At 39.1% G+C, this 12,906-nt stretch overlaps 1 protein-coding gene across 15 annotated transcripts in view; it reads right to left on the bottom strand.

The window, feature by feature from the left end:
* Pard3 (par-3 family cell polarity regulator) overlaps positions 1-12,906 on the bottom strand; it is a 605,303-nt gene that overhangs the window by 268,726 nt on the left and 323,671 nt on the right. For all 15 annotated transcript variants that reach the window (XM_063253682.1, XM_063253679.1, XM_063253681.1 and 12 more), the window contains 2 exons: positions 10,415-10,506; positions 8,774-8,857 (listed from right to left, as the gene is read on the bottom strand). In XM_063253682.1, the coding sequence (XP_063109752.1) occupies positions 8,774-8,857; positions 10,415-10,506 (176 nt within the window). The remainder of the gene's footprint in view (positions 1-8,773; positions 8,858-10,414; positions 10,507-12,906) is intronic.

The following is a 12,906-nucleotide window of genomic DNA, read 5'->3' on the forward strand; positions in this document are numbered from 1 at the left end:
AAAAGCAAATGTTTCTCTGGCAAAACTTGTACAGCAACTAGTTTGTTCTAAAGTCAAAAAGCACCTAGAGGCTACAGTGTGGTAGCCCGCACAACCTCACTTTCAAGACACACTGGAGCCCGTGTGCTGTGAAACCTTTGGATATGAACATGCCAGTACAGAGAGAATGCTCTGGGCAGAAACCTCTCTCTGTGCCCATAGCAGAAAGGGAGGCAGGAGGGATTGGAGGAGCTGGGGATTAGTCCAGAATCAGAACCACCCAGAAGGGCTGTGCTGACAGGCACTGCATTAATGGGGCCAGGAGATCAACGGAGCAGTGACACAGGTGGAGGCGTGTGTGAAACAGCACCTGCTCCAGCTCCCTTCGGACTTCAGTGCAAACCCTACTTTCAGGCATACAGAGTTTTTCTTTGTTGAAACAACCCTCAAACCTACTCCTCTTCCATGTTTTCTACAGCCTTTACACATTTTAGAGGAAGGGAAAGAAAGAAAAGAATTAGGTCCAATAAGTACCCTCTCACTTTCAAATACTTCTCCTGAAACAAAACAAAATAAAACAAAAAATATGCAATCACACATTTCTTTCGATCCCTTCCTCATGGTTTAAAAATGGGGGCAAGGGGGGGATCCCCACACAAAACAAGCCATTGAAACGCTACCTCTATGTACATAATTTTGGATGCATAATTAGAAATTTAACTGCTTACATTATATTAAGGATTGCACCACTACATTTTTACAAGGTTCATTAGCCTAATTATACACTTAATTAAAACAAACTCAGTCACACATGTTAACATTTTCAATTCTGAGTATAAATTACAACCAATGATAAAACTGAAAATAAGCAACAAATGTTTTATTGACATCTAAATTGGCTGACTTAGTCTGAGTTTTGCTTTGATAATGTAAACTCCCACGACTGCCACCCAGCTGTATGGAAATGATCACAATTCATCTTAATAAAAGCTGACAGGGCACAAACACAACCACAGCGCAGGCAGAGTATGAGAGGGCAGAATGGGACGGGGATGGCACCAGCAGGCACCTGTCACCTCCCCAGTGCAACTCATGGGGCAGCAGTCACCCACAGGAGCCCAGAACCATGAGCACCAGGTGGCAGACAGCCCCAGAGCAGAGGTTAAAGGCATTAAGATCAAATTAGAAGTTTGATTTAAAAAGAATGTTTGGGCTGAGGATGTAGCTCAGTGGTAGAGGCCCTGCTAGCCTGTGAGAGAGCCTTGCTTAAATGAAGGAAGGAAGGAAGGAAGGAAGGAAGGAAGGAAGGAAGGAAGGGAGGGAGGGAGGGAGGGAGGGAGGGAGGGAGGGAGGGAAGAAGACAGACAGACAGAAAACCATAAGCAAAAGTTTTATATATATGTGTGTGTGTTTGGGTACCAAGAATTGAACCCAGGACCTCACACTTGCCAGGCAGGCACTTGTGCCACTGGGCTATATCCTCAGACCTCAAAGAATCTTAATGGATTCAATGAAGTAGGTTATAAAAAAAGTAAATAAAAATAGAGTTCACTATGTAAAGGGAGAAGTAGTAGGTATTATCCTATTTAAAGAAACATGATTTATCTAAATGTAAAATATAACTTTTCTATTTAAACAAATACACATATACAGCCCTTTCTTTTAACAAATGAGTTTTCAGCTGAGAATGCACAGTTGAAAACTTTCTCACAAAAGGCTACTAATCCAGTAAATAAAGTTAAAGGGACAGGTGCGCAGGCCTGTAATATTAGCACTTAAGTGGCTGAAGCAAGAGGATCAGAAGTTAGAGGCCAGCCTGGGGTACACAAGGAGTTCAAGGACAGCTCTATACTAAGCTATACAGTGAGATCCAAATACAAAAACAAACTAAAACTGAGTGTAAGTCTTCCTTCATATATGTACCCAACTGTGTTTGAGATTCTGAATTTTATGATGTAATTATAAATTTTCTCTCTGATTCGTGATAAAAGAAAAAAAGAAGATCATTTCCCCCATTACGTAGATGAGACAGAATACCAAGCAATGAGAAAGAGAATTTTAAGGCACACAACAGAACATAAACTGAAGATAAAGATATATTCCCATGATGTGAATGATACGATGGTTCTTATCTGCTGGTACAGCCAACTAACTGACAAATGCTTTATGTGTATTTTCTTATGAAAGCATAAATTGTACTGAGTCCCACTCCAGAGATGGAAAGACAGGGTGCAGGAAAGCTCCCAGGTAGAAATACAGCAAAGTTCACGCAGGTGGCAAAAACCCTAACAACCCCTCTGTCAAATGCAAGTTCACTTAACACAGCCAGGTCACTCACTCACGACACACAGCGATAGTACAGAACTCCTAACTAGGAGTTTGGAAAGGCCAATAAATGTTTTGTTTTGGATGTGTTACAGAGCAAAAGATGATGAAGTATGTATCAGATTAGCTAAGGATTGTAACTAACAATAACCAGAATCATGTGAAGTCTCAGTAGAAGAGCTAAATTTAGATTTCCTATATAAACATATAGATATGCCACATCTTGAGACTTTCCAAAGATGTATCTCTAACTGCTCTTGGTTTATTCCTGAGGTACTGGAGGACCCTCACCTAAGCCACATCCCTAGCCCTTTTTAAAAATTTTAGATAGCTTCTCCTTAAGTAGCTAGTTGTTCAGGTTGGGCTCAAACTTGAGATCCTCCTGCCTCAGCCTTCCATACTGCCGTGATTACAGTGTGTACCATTACACCTTGATTCCCTGCTACACTTATAGAAAAAGAACATGAGTTTAAATCTGAGCAAGAAATTGTTGAATATGTGCAGAAACAAACATTTATCTGTCAGTGACTTTCTATATTAACAATTCTCATTAATTTATACTCACAATAGTGATTAATATAGAACATATACTTTTAGAATACAAACAGTAATACAGATGGGATATATATTTTTTTTTTAAATAGGGTCATTTTTATTTCAACACAAAAACTCTAAATGTAAAATGTTTTCTTAGTTGTGCAGGCTTTTTTAAAATTTTATTTTTTAGCATTTGCAAATTGATGGACAATAATATACATATTTAAATAAGTCTAGAAGGGAAAAGGCATTAAAAAAATCAGTATAGCAGTTATAAAAGCTTTTCCTAAAAGTGTTAACACTTCATCCAATACTCTGAGTATCAAATTGAAAGATAAATGCTTAAAAATACCATTTGTGATCAAAATGAAAATTGGGCAAATCACATGATGGTAGATATGTAAAGAAAATAGGACAAACAGTTAACTAATAAGGCATTTGCCAATGTAAGCCAACAGTGGAAAGGCAGAACACTAAGACCCACAGGGGCACACTCCCAGGCAGGTACACACACACACTTCCTCTAGCCAGGACTGGCTCTGCCAGCTTCTACATGCACAACAGACTCTTTTGCAAGTCTCACTATGACTGACCATCAGATATTAGGAAGGAGAGACCCTAATTAATTTAGTTCATTGCAACACCCTAAATGGGTTTCTTTCTTCTCCTATTTTCCATAGTTTTGGGTATTCCTGAGAGCTAGGGGGTGTGCTCATGGGGAAAAAGCACCTAGTTACAACAAAAAGGACGTTCTTAGTAGCTGCTAAACCAAAGTGCAAAGTGCAGACTTTTGCCCCAAAGTCCAAACAGAAAGTGTAAGTAAAGAGGTTCTAGATGTGAGAAATCCTGGACTGGAAACCCCATGCTGGCAGTCATTTTTATTGGTTCAGCTCTCTAGGGCAGTGGGTGCTGAAAGGTCCCTGTGGGTCAGACCTGAAGGCCAGTGATCTTGTAAAGGAGTCTGCTGGGCTGTGATCGCGCTCAGTTGCTGGTATTTACCAAGGTTGCTCTCTATCCACTGGGAGACCGAGTATGTGCAATGGAGCATCAGCTGCCAACCCTCCTCTGGAATACCCCCACACCAGCAACAGAAACTAGGAAATGCCTTTTTTAAAAAACTGCTTAAATAAAACTACCAAACATCTAATTACTATTTATGTCAGAAAAATGCAGAAGAAATTTTAAATCACCATAGTTAAAGATGCACATATAGAAATGGGAAATGTGCTTTATAGAACAAATTCAAAGAAATAGAACTTATTAAGGATGCATCATAGTCATATTTTTCCAGAGGGGAGTTAGACGGTGGAGTCCCAATAAGAATTACACAATCTCTCTGGTGCTATCTCCCAAGACAGTCTGTTCAAATAATTTAGTCATTTCTCACCAAGGCATGTACACATACATGTAGCATCTTCCTTTCATACATTCTCTTCCTGAAATAATTCTATTTCCAGAGCAATGTCACCAGGTAGGGCCTGTATTTCCTTCAAAGAACAAGCCAAGTTCAACTGCTCCCTTGAGGGCTAGAAAAGGCAGCCAGCATTCAACACTTTGTCTTCCTTTCCCTGTGTCAGGTGGCATGTATCTTTTATATACTTACTTCTTAAATCTCTTAAAACCAAATACAGTATCTCAGAGGTCCAGCCTCTATTTCAATAAACAATTTTGCATCTTGACTTTCACAGATTTAACACTGTACTATAATCATATATATTTCTAAATAATTAGAAGTATCAGGGAAATTCACAAAATACCCTAGCGGCCACAGTATGTCATTGCTGTTTTATTTTTAATTGTCTTAATTTTCTTATTGCTGAGACAAAATATCTGATGCCCAAATTAAAGGATGGAAAGGTTTATTTACCTCACAGTTTGTAGAGGTTTTAGTCTATATTTGGCTGGCTCCAAGGCAGAGGGGCAACACTTCAAGGCAATGGAAAACAGCAAAAGCAACAAGGGGGCAAAGATAAGATTCTTCCTTGTCTCTCACAGTATATGCAGACTACTTGCCCTAGGGCTGGTGTAGTACTCACACCCTTAACCAACCCCAGCATCATGCACTCTGGATTCAGCCACTCCTGAAGAGTCCATCTCACAATTGCATAAGGCTTTGGGGAGACATCCAGACACAAATCATAACATTAATCTAGCTGATAAGGCTAATTATGAGTTCATGTGTTTCTTTGCTGAGTAAGTTTCACCACGCAACACCTACATATTCTATGGTCTAATATGTATGCTTTGGTTCTAGAAATATAAAAATAAAATAGAGCTCTTCTGTTAAAGTCACAATTACTTGTTACTAACTTTCTCAGGGTAGTAGTATTTGTGACTTAAGCAAGGTTAGTTTGTCATTTAAATCAGAGTAAAATGATGGTGTGGAGGGTAGCTATGAAGAGAAGATGATTTCAAGGAAAGAAGCTGAATAGGGATACTTTTGAATAACATACAAGATAACCACTGTGTTAGGCAAAGTCTCTCATTGCTGAGACAAAAATACAATGCGCAAAATTAAGGGAGAAAAGGTTTATTTAGCTCACAGTTTGTGGAGGTTTTAGTGTGTAATCAGTTGGTTCCGGGGAGGGTGGAATTGCAAAGGGGCAACGTTAGGGCAGCAGAAGACAGTAGAAGTAACAAAAGCAAATGAGGGGGAGAAAGCCTTTTTCTTCCTTTAGTGTGAAGGTAGGCTACCTGCCCTAGTGCAAGTGTAACAGTCACACCATCTGTGCTCTCTGCTTGGGCATGCTCAGGATGTTTACAAAGTGAGGACCCTGAGTCCCTGCTGAGCTGCTTAGCTAAACAAGCTGACATAGTGTATCGACCATTACAAGCACTAAAGAAAAACAGCACCCATTGAAAAATAATAATATCTTTCTTGCTCTTTGTCTACATGTTTAGGAATCAGAAGTGGTCAACCAAGGAAGGACTAAGGAATGAACTAATTATCTTTAGTGGCCCAAGCAATGAGCAATACTCAACGTGCACCAATGAAGAGCCTTTCCAAAGCAGGCCTCTCAAGATCCTTACTTAGAAAAACTTGATTATACATCAGGTCATAATAATACCTAACTAACATTAATTTTTTTTCTCTTAACATTGACTTCACAAAGTAAATTACTATTTTCCTTAATTACACCTGACTTTGGAGGTGGTCTGGAGGAGGTTCCTTCTCTCTATAATCCCTAACTCTCATTCTGAACTGTGCCTTAGACCCAGACTTTGCAAATCAAAATGAGAAGGCAATATGGACATACATTTGTTACTTTATAAAGATTAAGTATTCAGGAAGGGTTATTCAATTAGTTATGACTCAAAAATTGAGAAGGCTCAAGGATGACTGGAATTTTGTGCCACAGAAGTTATTCTTAGAAATTTCAACTTACATACCATGAATATGTATTCTATTCCCACTATATATATATATATATATATATATATATATATGCAATTTCTTCACAAGTTCTACTAATTTTTCCTTTCTGCTATTCCGCATCGCTTAATGTGCCCTTATATTCACTGTGGAGTAGATGCTGCCCCCTCTACAAGCTCTCATCACACATCTCCTGCAGCAAGCTAGCTTCAGTGACCTAATTCAGAAGAGTCTTCCTCCATCGGCTCACAGACAGCTTGCTATACAGCCACACCTGCTCTGATCACACAGTTATAACTGCGTGGTTTCTCCACTGCTGATCCCGAAGACTGTCCCGTTCCTGTTTTTTCTAGCACTTACATAGGAATTATCCCACACACAGAGTGCTTGGGAAGGCTTCAGATCAAAGCCCATTTTGAAGCATTTCTGGGTGTGGATGGGCTGCTGAAGATTGCTACCTATGAATCTGAGTGGTCACCTTTTCCTTCCCAGTGTGCACAGGACTCCAGAGACCCACTACCACCAAGCCCACAGGGAAGCCTCGTGATGTGGGAGTCGGATCAAAATAAAACCTTTCTCTAAGTTCCACTTGAAAACTTGGTGATGCCTAAGAAGGGCTGATATAGAATCTGTTTTTCAAGTCAATGCCTTTGTCCTTCACGCAGGAAAGCTGCAAAAGAGTTTCTTCATCAAGTGCCAAACAAACAGGAATTTAGAAAGATTCAACTAAAAACAACTTACAATTCCACCAAAGAGAATCTCTCTACCTAGCTGTGTTCAGTGCATCAAAACTTAGTGCCATGGTAACCAGTAAGTGTGGTGGGTTTTATGAAGTCTTCTTTAAATTAATCTTACTAGCAGGTTTATTTCTTTATCTCAGTCTTTTGCTTAGACTTTTCATTTGTTTATTTTATACTTAAATTCTTTCACATGGAGGTAGAAATGTATAATAATAACAGAAAATAACGTGTTTTTAACTGAAATGCTGGTGCAAAGCTAGTATATGCACAATTAGACTATTTTGTAATGAGTTATGTTCACAGGCAATTTAAAGCACATTAATCCTGGGACGTTAAAACCCGTATATTTTATCTTCTTATCTTTTTCTTCCCCTATTTAGGAATGAATGGAAGAAAAATTCAACATTTGAGATAACTGTACTTTTTAAAAGAAATAGCAATAATCACTTTGAAAGATAATGTTTAACTGAAGAAATTTTAAAGCTTCTCCAGAATTTAAAAATAATGAAAGAAGAAAAGGAAAAAAGTTAAAGCAGCACACCCCTGTGAACATGTCACCAGGCATTAATTCAAAGTATGGGGCTAGGGGTTAGCTCGGTCGAAGAGCAACTCCCAGCATGCACAAGGTCCTGCAATTCTCAGTATCTATCAGAGGAGGAAAAAATTCAAGGTTAATTTCATGTCTTGGGATAAAGTGCTAACATTCAAGATTGATCATACAGTGGCAGAGTTCTGAGTATATCAAAATTTCAGTTAGGGGACATTCCATAAACTATGTACTTTATATACAGATGAGACCTGGCTTGTCACAGTTACCAATGCATAACAGATGCTTACAATAAAATAAACTGCCCAGGTACTTACAGTAAAATAAACAACAACAAATGTGGTAAGAATGAAATAAGTTCAAAATTAAGATGGCAAAGAGTTCATACATCTTACAAAGTAGTCATCAGATGGGCAGGTAAGAGAGGATGCAACAGAACTTCAATGACAAACTAATGGTCCTAGGTGTGCTAACACAGGGGACGGATGTGATGAGCTCCACTAGTTCCAAGCAGAGCATCCCCTGCCCAGACATCAGTGATAAAATCAACTCACTCTACATAATTATATTCATCCCTTCCCCCAAAAAACAGTTCTTTTATTGGGGGGTGGGGCACAATCAGGGAAACTTTTGTTAAGGATGTGTGGCCTGACAGTAGTGAAGGCTGGATTAGTAGTCCGCAATACAACTCTTTGACAGTCTTGAGTATTTGGAGATTAAAGAAAAAGAACCACAAGCAACATGGAAGGAGATCAATCTTTAGCTCATTGAATTTTCTAAAACTTCGAAGATTTTTAGAAATTATCAAAGTCGTATAAAATCGGACAACTTAATGATCTTACAGACAAATCTAATCATCTTAATTACCCAGGTCACTTTTGGATGAATTTTCCTAGACAATCACATTAAAGTCTAACTAACTTTTCAGTTCTAAGTAGGATTTGAACTCTAAAGTCATCAATTTACAGCAAAGTCAAAAGTGTGCTCAGAAAAATAAAATAGTTGCAAAAAGTGTGCCCAGATGAATGAACAATAAACTTATTAGGACAATTTAAATGCATGATTTCTTCCCACAACTGAGAAAGCTCTCTGCATCAGGCTAAGTGCTTTCTGTGATTCAGACATCTATGGAAGAATGCAGTAGCTGTTGCCCCCAAGTGAAAATGTTTCCCATTAAGCACATGCTAAGTCAACACCACTCTATATCTGAGCATACATGAAGATAAAATACTCTACATTATGATTCAATTAAAAACCTCCAAGATACGTTACCTGCCGCCTCGCGCACTGAAAGGCACTACATGGATTCCCAGAGGCCCTCCATCGTTGGAGACTTGTACGAGCTTTACCAAATCACTGTGAGACAATGATGAATGAGGGAGCATGAACATGGACTGTAAACAAACCAAAACCGAAACACACAACACAAAGACCACCACTACACAGACACAGGACAAAACAACAGAAGAGACGAAACAAAACTTCCACCAAGCACGCACGTGGATACACACAGATTGGGGAATACAAGCATGGTGGCGAAGGCAACGTCAAACACATACATACCTGAAGGCTAGTCTGATGGCATGGAGGGAGAGCAATCATCAGAAACAACTGAGTTAAAAATGACACAGACCATTTCTCTTGGACCATACTAGTGCGTGTAATGTGAGTTCATGCTTTGCAAGTCAAGTCTCTAGATTTCTACTTCAAATGTATCACTCTGGTAGGGAGTTCAAAGACCCTAAAGATTAGCTGAGCAGCAGCATTCCAGGTACACAGCACTTGGTAATTTAGAAAGAGCTCTAATACGTGTCACGTCATCAATCCTTCCAATAAAGTAATGAGATCAAAGTTTGCACCCTCAGAGGTGATTCTCATTGTCCTCACTGCCCACTCTTCTACGATGGTGGAAAATCACTGTTTCCTTAACTGCTATAAAAGCACTGGAACCACAGGCTATAAAGCTTCATTCTCAAAAACTACCCTATTTTAGATACTGCTTATACAATCTGAACATCTCTTTAAGAATGGTGTAACTGAAATAGATTTATTTTTTCCATTTTCTTTCTTAAAAACTGTGGCACGGTAAGTATCTTTTAAATAGAAATATTCCAAGTGCCAGTTAGTACATATCTAAATATTATCTGATTCTAGAGCTTGCTTACTCTCACCAAAAATGTACTTAGAGCTCTCCCTTGGAAGACCAAGAGAAGACAAAATGAAGCTTCATATATCTCATTCAACATCCTAAACCTTTACCAACATCAAAGAAAGACTCTCTTAGCTCTAAGCCATCAAAGGAAGAGGTCCTGAGATCACTTTCCATTTCAAATGTATCAGTATTTAAAATAATTGCAAAGCACTGATAATACTGAAAAAGATTTTATCCTTATATTTAAAATCATGTTCAAGGTCCTAGATACATGACCTCTAAAGTTTCATTAAGTATCTTGAAAGACTGTTTCTTTAACCAAAGAAGCATTTATGCAACAATGCCTCATGTTTACATGATCCAATTAGTTTTTCAAGTAACTATATCCACAATTTTCTTTAATTTGGTAAAGTTGAAGGACAAATGACCAAAATATTGACAGACAAAGCGATCTGACAACAGTTACTGTGTTTACAGTGCTTTTAACATAATGAACGTTTTCCATCAAATACTATTTGATATTCTAACCTAACAGTGTTTGCCAAGGCATGAAACTCAGGACGTGTACATGTGAATGTCATGCCATGCTGCTTATGTCACAGAGTTAACAGATGAAAGATGTGCTTAGGAGGGTCAAATCAATGCAAGGTACGCTTTTTAAACACAAACATTCCTCATGCCATATGCTTTCAGAGTACTTGCTGCAGTTAATGAAACTTACATGAACAGCACGATTCCAGTTAAAACCATGAGTAACTTACTCCAGAGAAAAGCTGGTTACACTCTCCAAGCCGGTGTCGGCGTGCCCCACTGGCTCCACTCGGCTACTGTCTTCTGCCAGCCCATCCTCCTCCTAGAGGCCACAGACACAAGCAGAAGAACACTCAGTTAGGTCTGTCTCGTGGTAAGAAACGATGTTGTCACCAAGCTCGACAGGCATTACACCCATGTGAACTAGATCTTTCGCAAGGGAGGATGACCTTTAATGGTAAGATGTGAACACAAACGTGAACAGCTGAATTTTGCCAGATCCCCAGAGGTGAACAAGACACTATTCCTGGAGAAGGAAAGAATACTGAACTTCCATTTATGTCAATTTTCTTCACTTGTTATGTTAAGGTCTTGGGATGTATGTGTGTTAAGAAATCAGAATATATGACTACAATGTTGAGATATACCCATAAACAAATGTATGTAACACTGAAGGTATCGAAAATTTTACAAATCCAAACAGCCAAGATTAATGACAGCCATGACTCCTACTAAAACTGACCAGGTCATCACAGGTCACCTCCTCAGTTCCCGCTAACTCAGATGATCAAAATGAGCATGGGGTGAGTATAAGCTCAAATTAAACTCCTGCATCTGGGAAGTTTCATATAGCCTAAGCTGGCTAACTGTCTGGAGTTATTAAGGTCTCAGCCAGAAAGAATCACTTCTATCTTCATCTATCAAGGATCAAGCATGAAGAAAAACACAAACTGCAGTGTAATCAGCCTTCACATTTACATGTGTCCATCCTCCAACACACATATCCCATGCGTTGTACGCACAAGGTAAGCATGTCTGTGCTACAAAAGGTGTATGTGAAATAAATGTGGTTGTTTACAGAAACAAATGAAATTCCACGCAAGAATATTCTTTAATTTATAACCTTGGCCATGGTCTCTTTCTTAAGGAATTCACTAACACTTAGTTAAGTCTTACTTAAAATGGCTTTTCAAGAGCATTTAAATAAGGATAAACATGCTTAACTGGTATCAATGTTCTGCTAACCAAATTAGCTTATTTAGAAAAGACTCAGATTCTCCAAATACAATGATAAAGAGACCCACCTGCATGTTACAGGAGATCCCTCATGTCTGGCACCTATTAAGCACTCTGTAAATATTTTGCTAATTAAAGTAAAATCATCCCTCAGAATCTCTGGGGATGTCACAAAGCAAAGAAGTAAAAATTTATTTAATCTGTTTCTTGGAAGTCTACATGTATAATTTATACATTAAATGGGCTGAATTTCCTTTTTTTTAATTTTAGAAATTTGACATCAGTGATGGTATTGTGAACTTATTAAAACTCCCTGTGCTGAAAATCAATTGTGGGGAAAAAATTGTATATTTTTACTTCTGTCTTTGACAGACTCACAGAGTCATCAACAGAGACATCCATCAACAAAATGATAAGCAAGAGCCATAGGATCAAGACACAGTGACAAGCAACATAGTAAACTGCTAAAGGGCATGAGGGCAAGCAGTGCCCCACTTGCTCCGGGAACCCAGCAAACAGTGAGTGCCCCGTGGCTCCCCAGAAACTGTGGATGTGTTCCACGTGTCCCAGCCGGGGGTTCGAGGCATGGAGCCAGACTACTCGAAGATGGATGAGCCAATGTTGGAGAGGCTCTAATGCATCCCTCTTAGTCATCTATCTCTCTTAAGCACCGCACATAATACATCTCAAAGGTTAACAGCATCTTGAACCTGCCCAAGAACTGTGCTCCGAATGTAAACACCAACTCCCAAAGGATGCTTTTCCGCTGGGACCAGGGGAGGAGCGGAGAGCAACGTTTACAAACCAGATGTAAGTCATAAAAATAATTGTACATCAGAGGTATTTTGTTTCAGGATTAATAATTTAAGCTCTACTGAAATGCCAACAAGATGTATGGTCCAGATGAAAGCCCTATGCTGCCCTATGAAATAGTCACATAAATGGAGAGCCCCAACGCCAGGGATAAACCCAAGGCTGCTAACCCACATATTCACTGCTCCCACGGTGCCCATCAGCAGCCCCCGAGCACTCCGCAGATTAGTCACGGAGCTGCAGATGGGGTTCAGTGTGGACTGCAGTGCACAGGGCCCCGAGGCAGAGCTGTGGTTACTGTGGGAACCGCAACTTAGAATTCCTCAACACCTCCACGCGTACATATCAGCTCCTCCATGGTTTCCTTTTGTTGTCTGGTGTTCTTTAGAAAGCTGTGGCAGAACACAGTTACTTTTAGTATGAGGAACACACTGGTTTCCACTGTAGTCATAATAAATGATGCTTAGTTATTAAATATTTCCAATCAATATTTAAGGGCTGTACTATTACTATAGGTAGTGTTAACGAAACTCCTCATGAGACAATATATTTTCTTTTCCCCTTGCTCCATTTTACTGTAGAGAATAGAAGAATGTAGGCTCAAGAGTTAAAATGTTAGGAATTAAAACAAGGAAAAGTTAAAAATATTTGACAAATTCTAGTATTTGCCAAT

The sequence above is a fragment of the Cavia porcellus genome, unplaced genomic scaffold, assembly GCF_034190915.1.
Source record: "Cavia porcellus strain 051 isolate PalLab524CR breed Dunkin Hartley unplaced genomic scaffold, mCavPor4.1 scaffold_7, whole genome shotgun sequence".
NCBI classification, from domain to species: domain Eukaryota; kingdom Metazoa; phylum Chordata; class Mammalia; order Rodentia; family Caviidae; genus Cavia; species Cavia porcellus.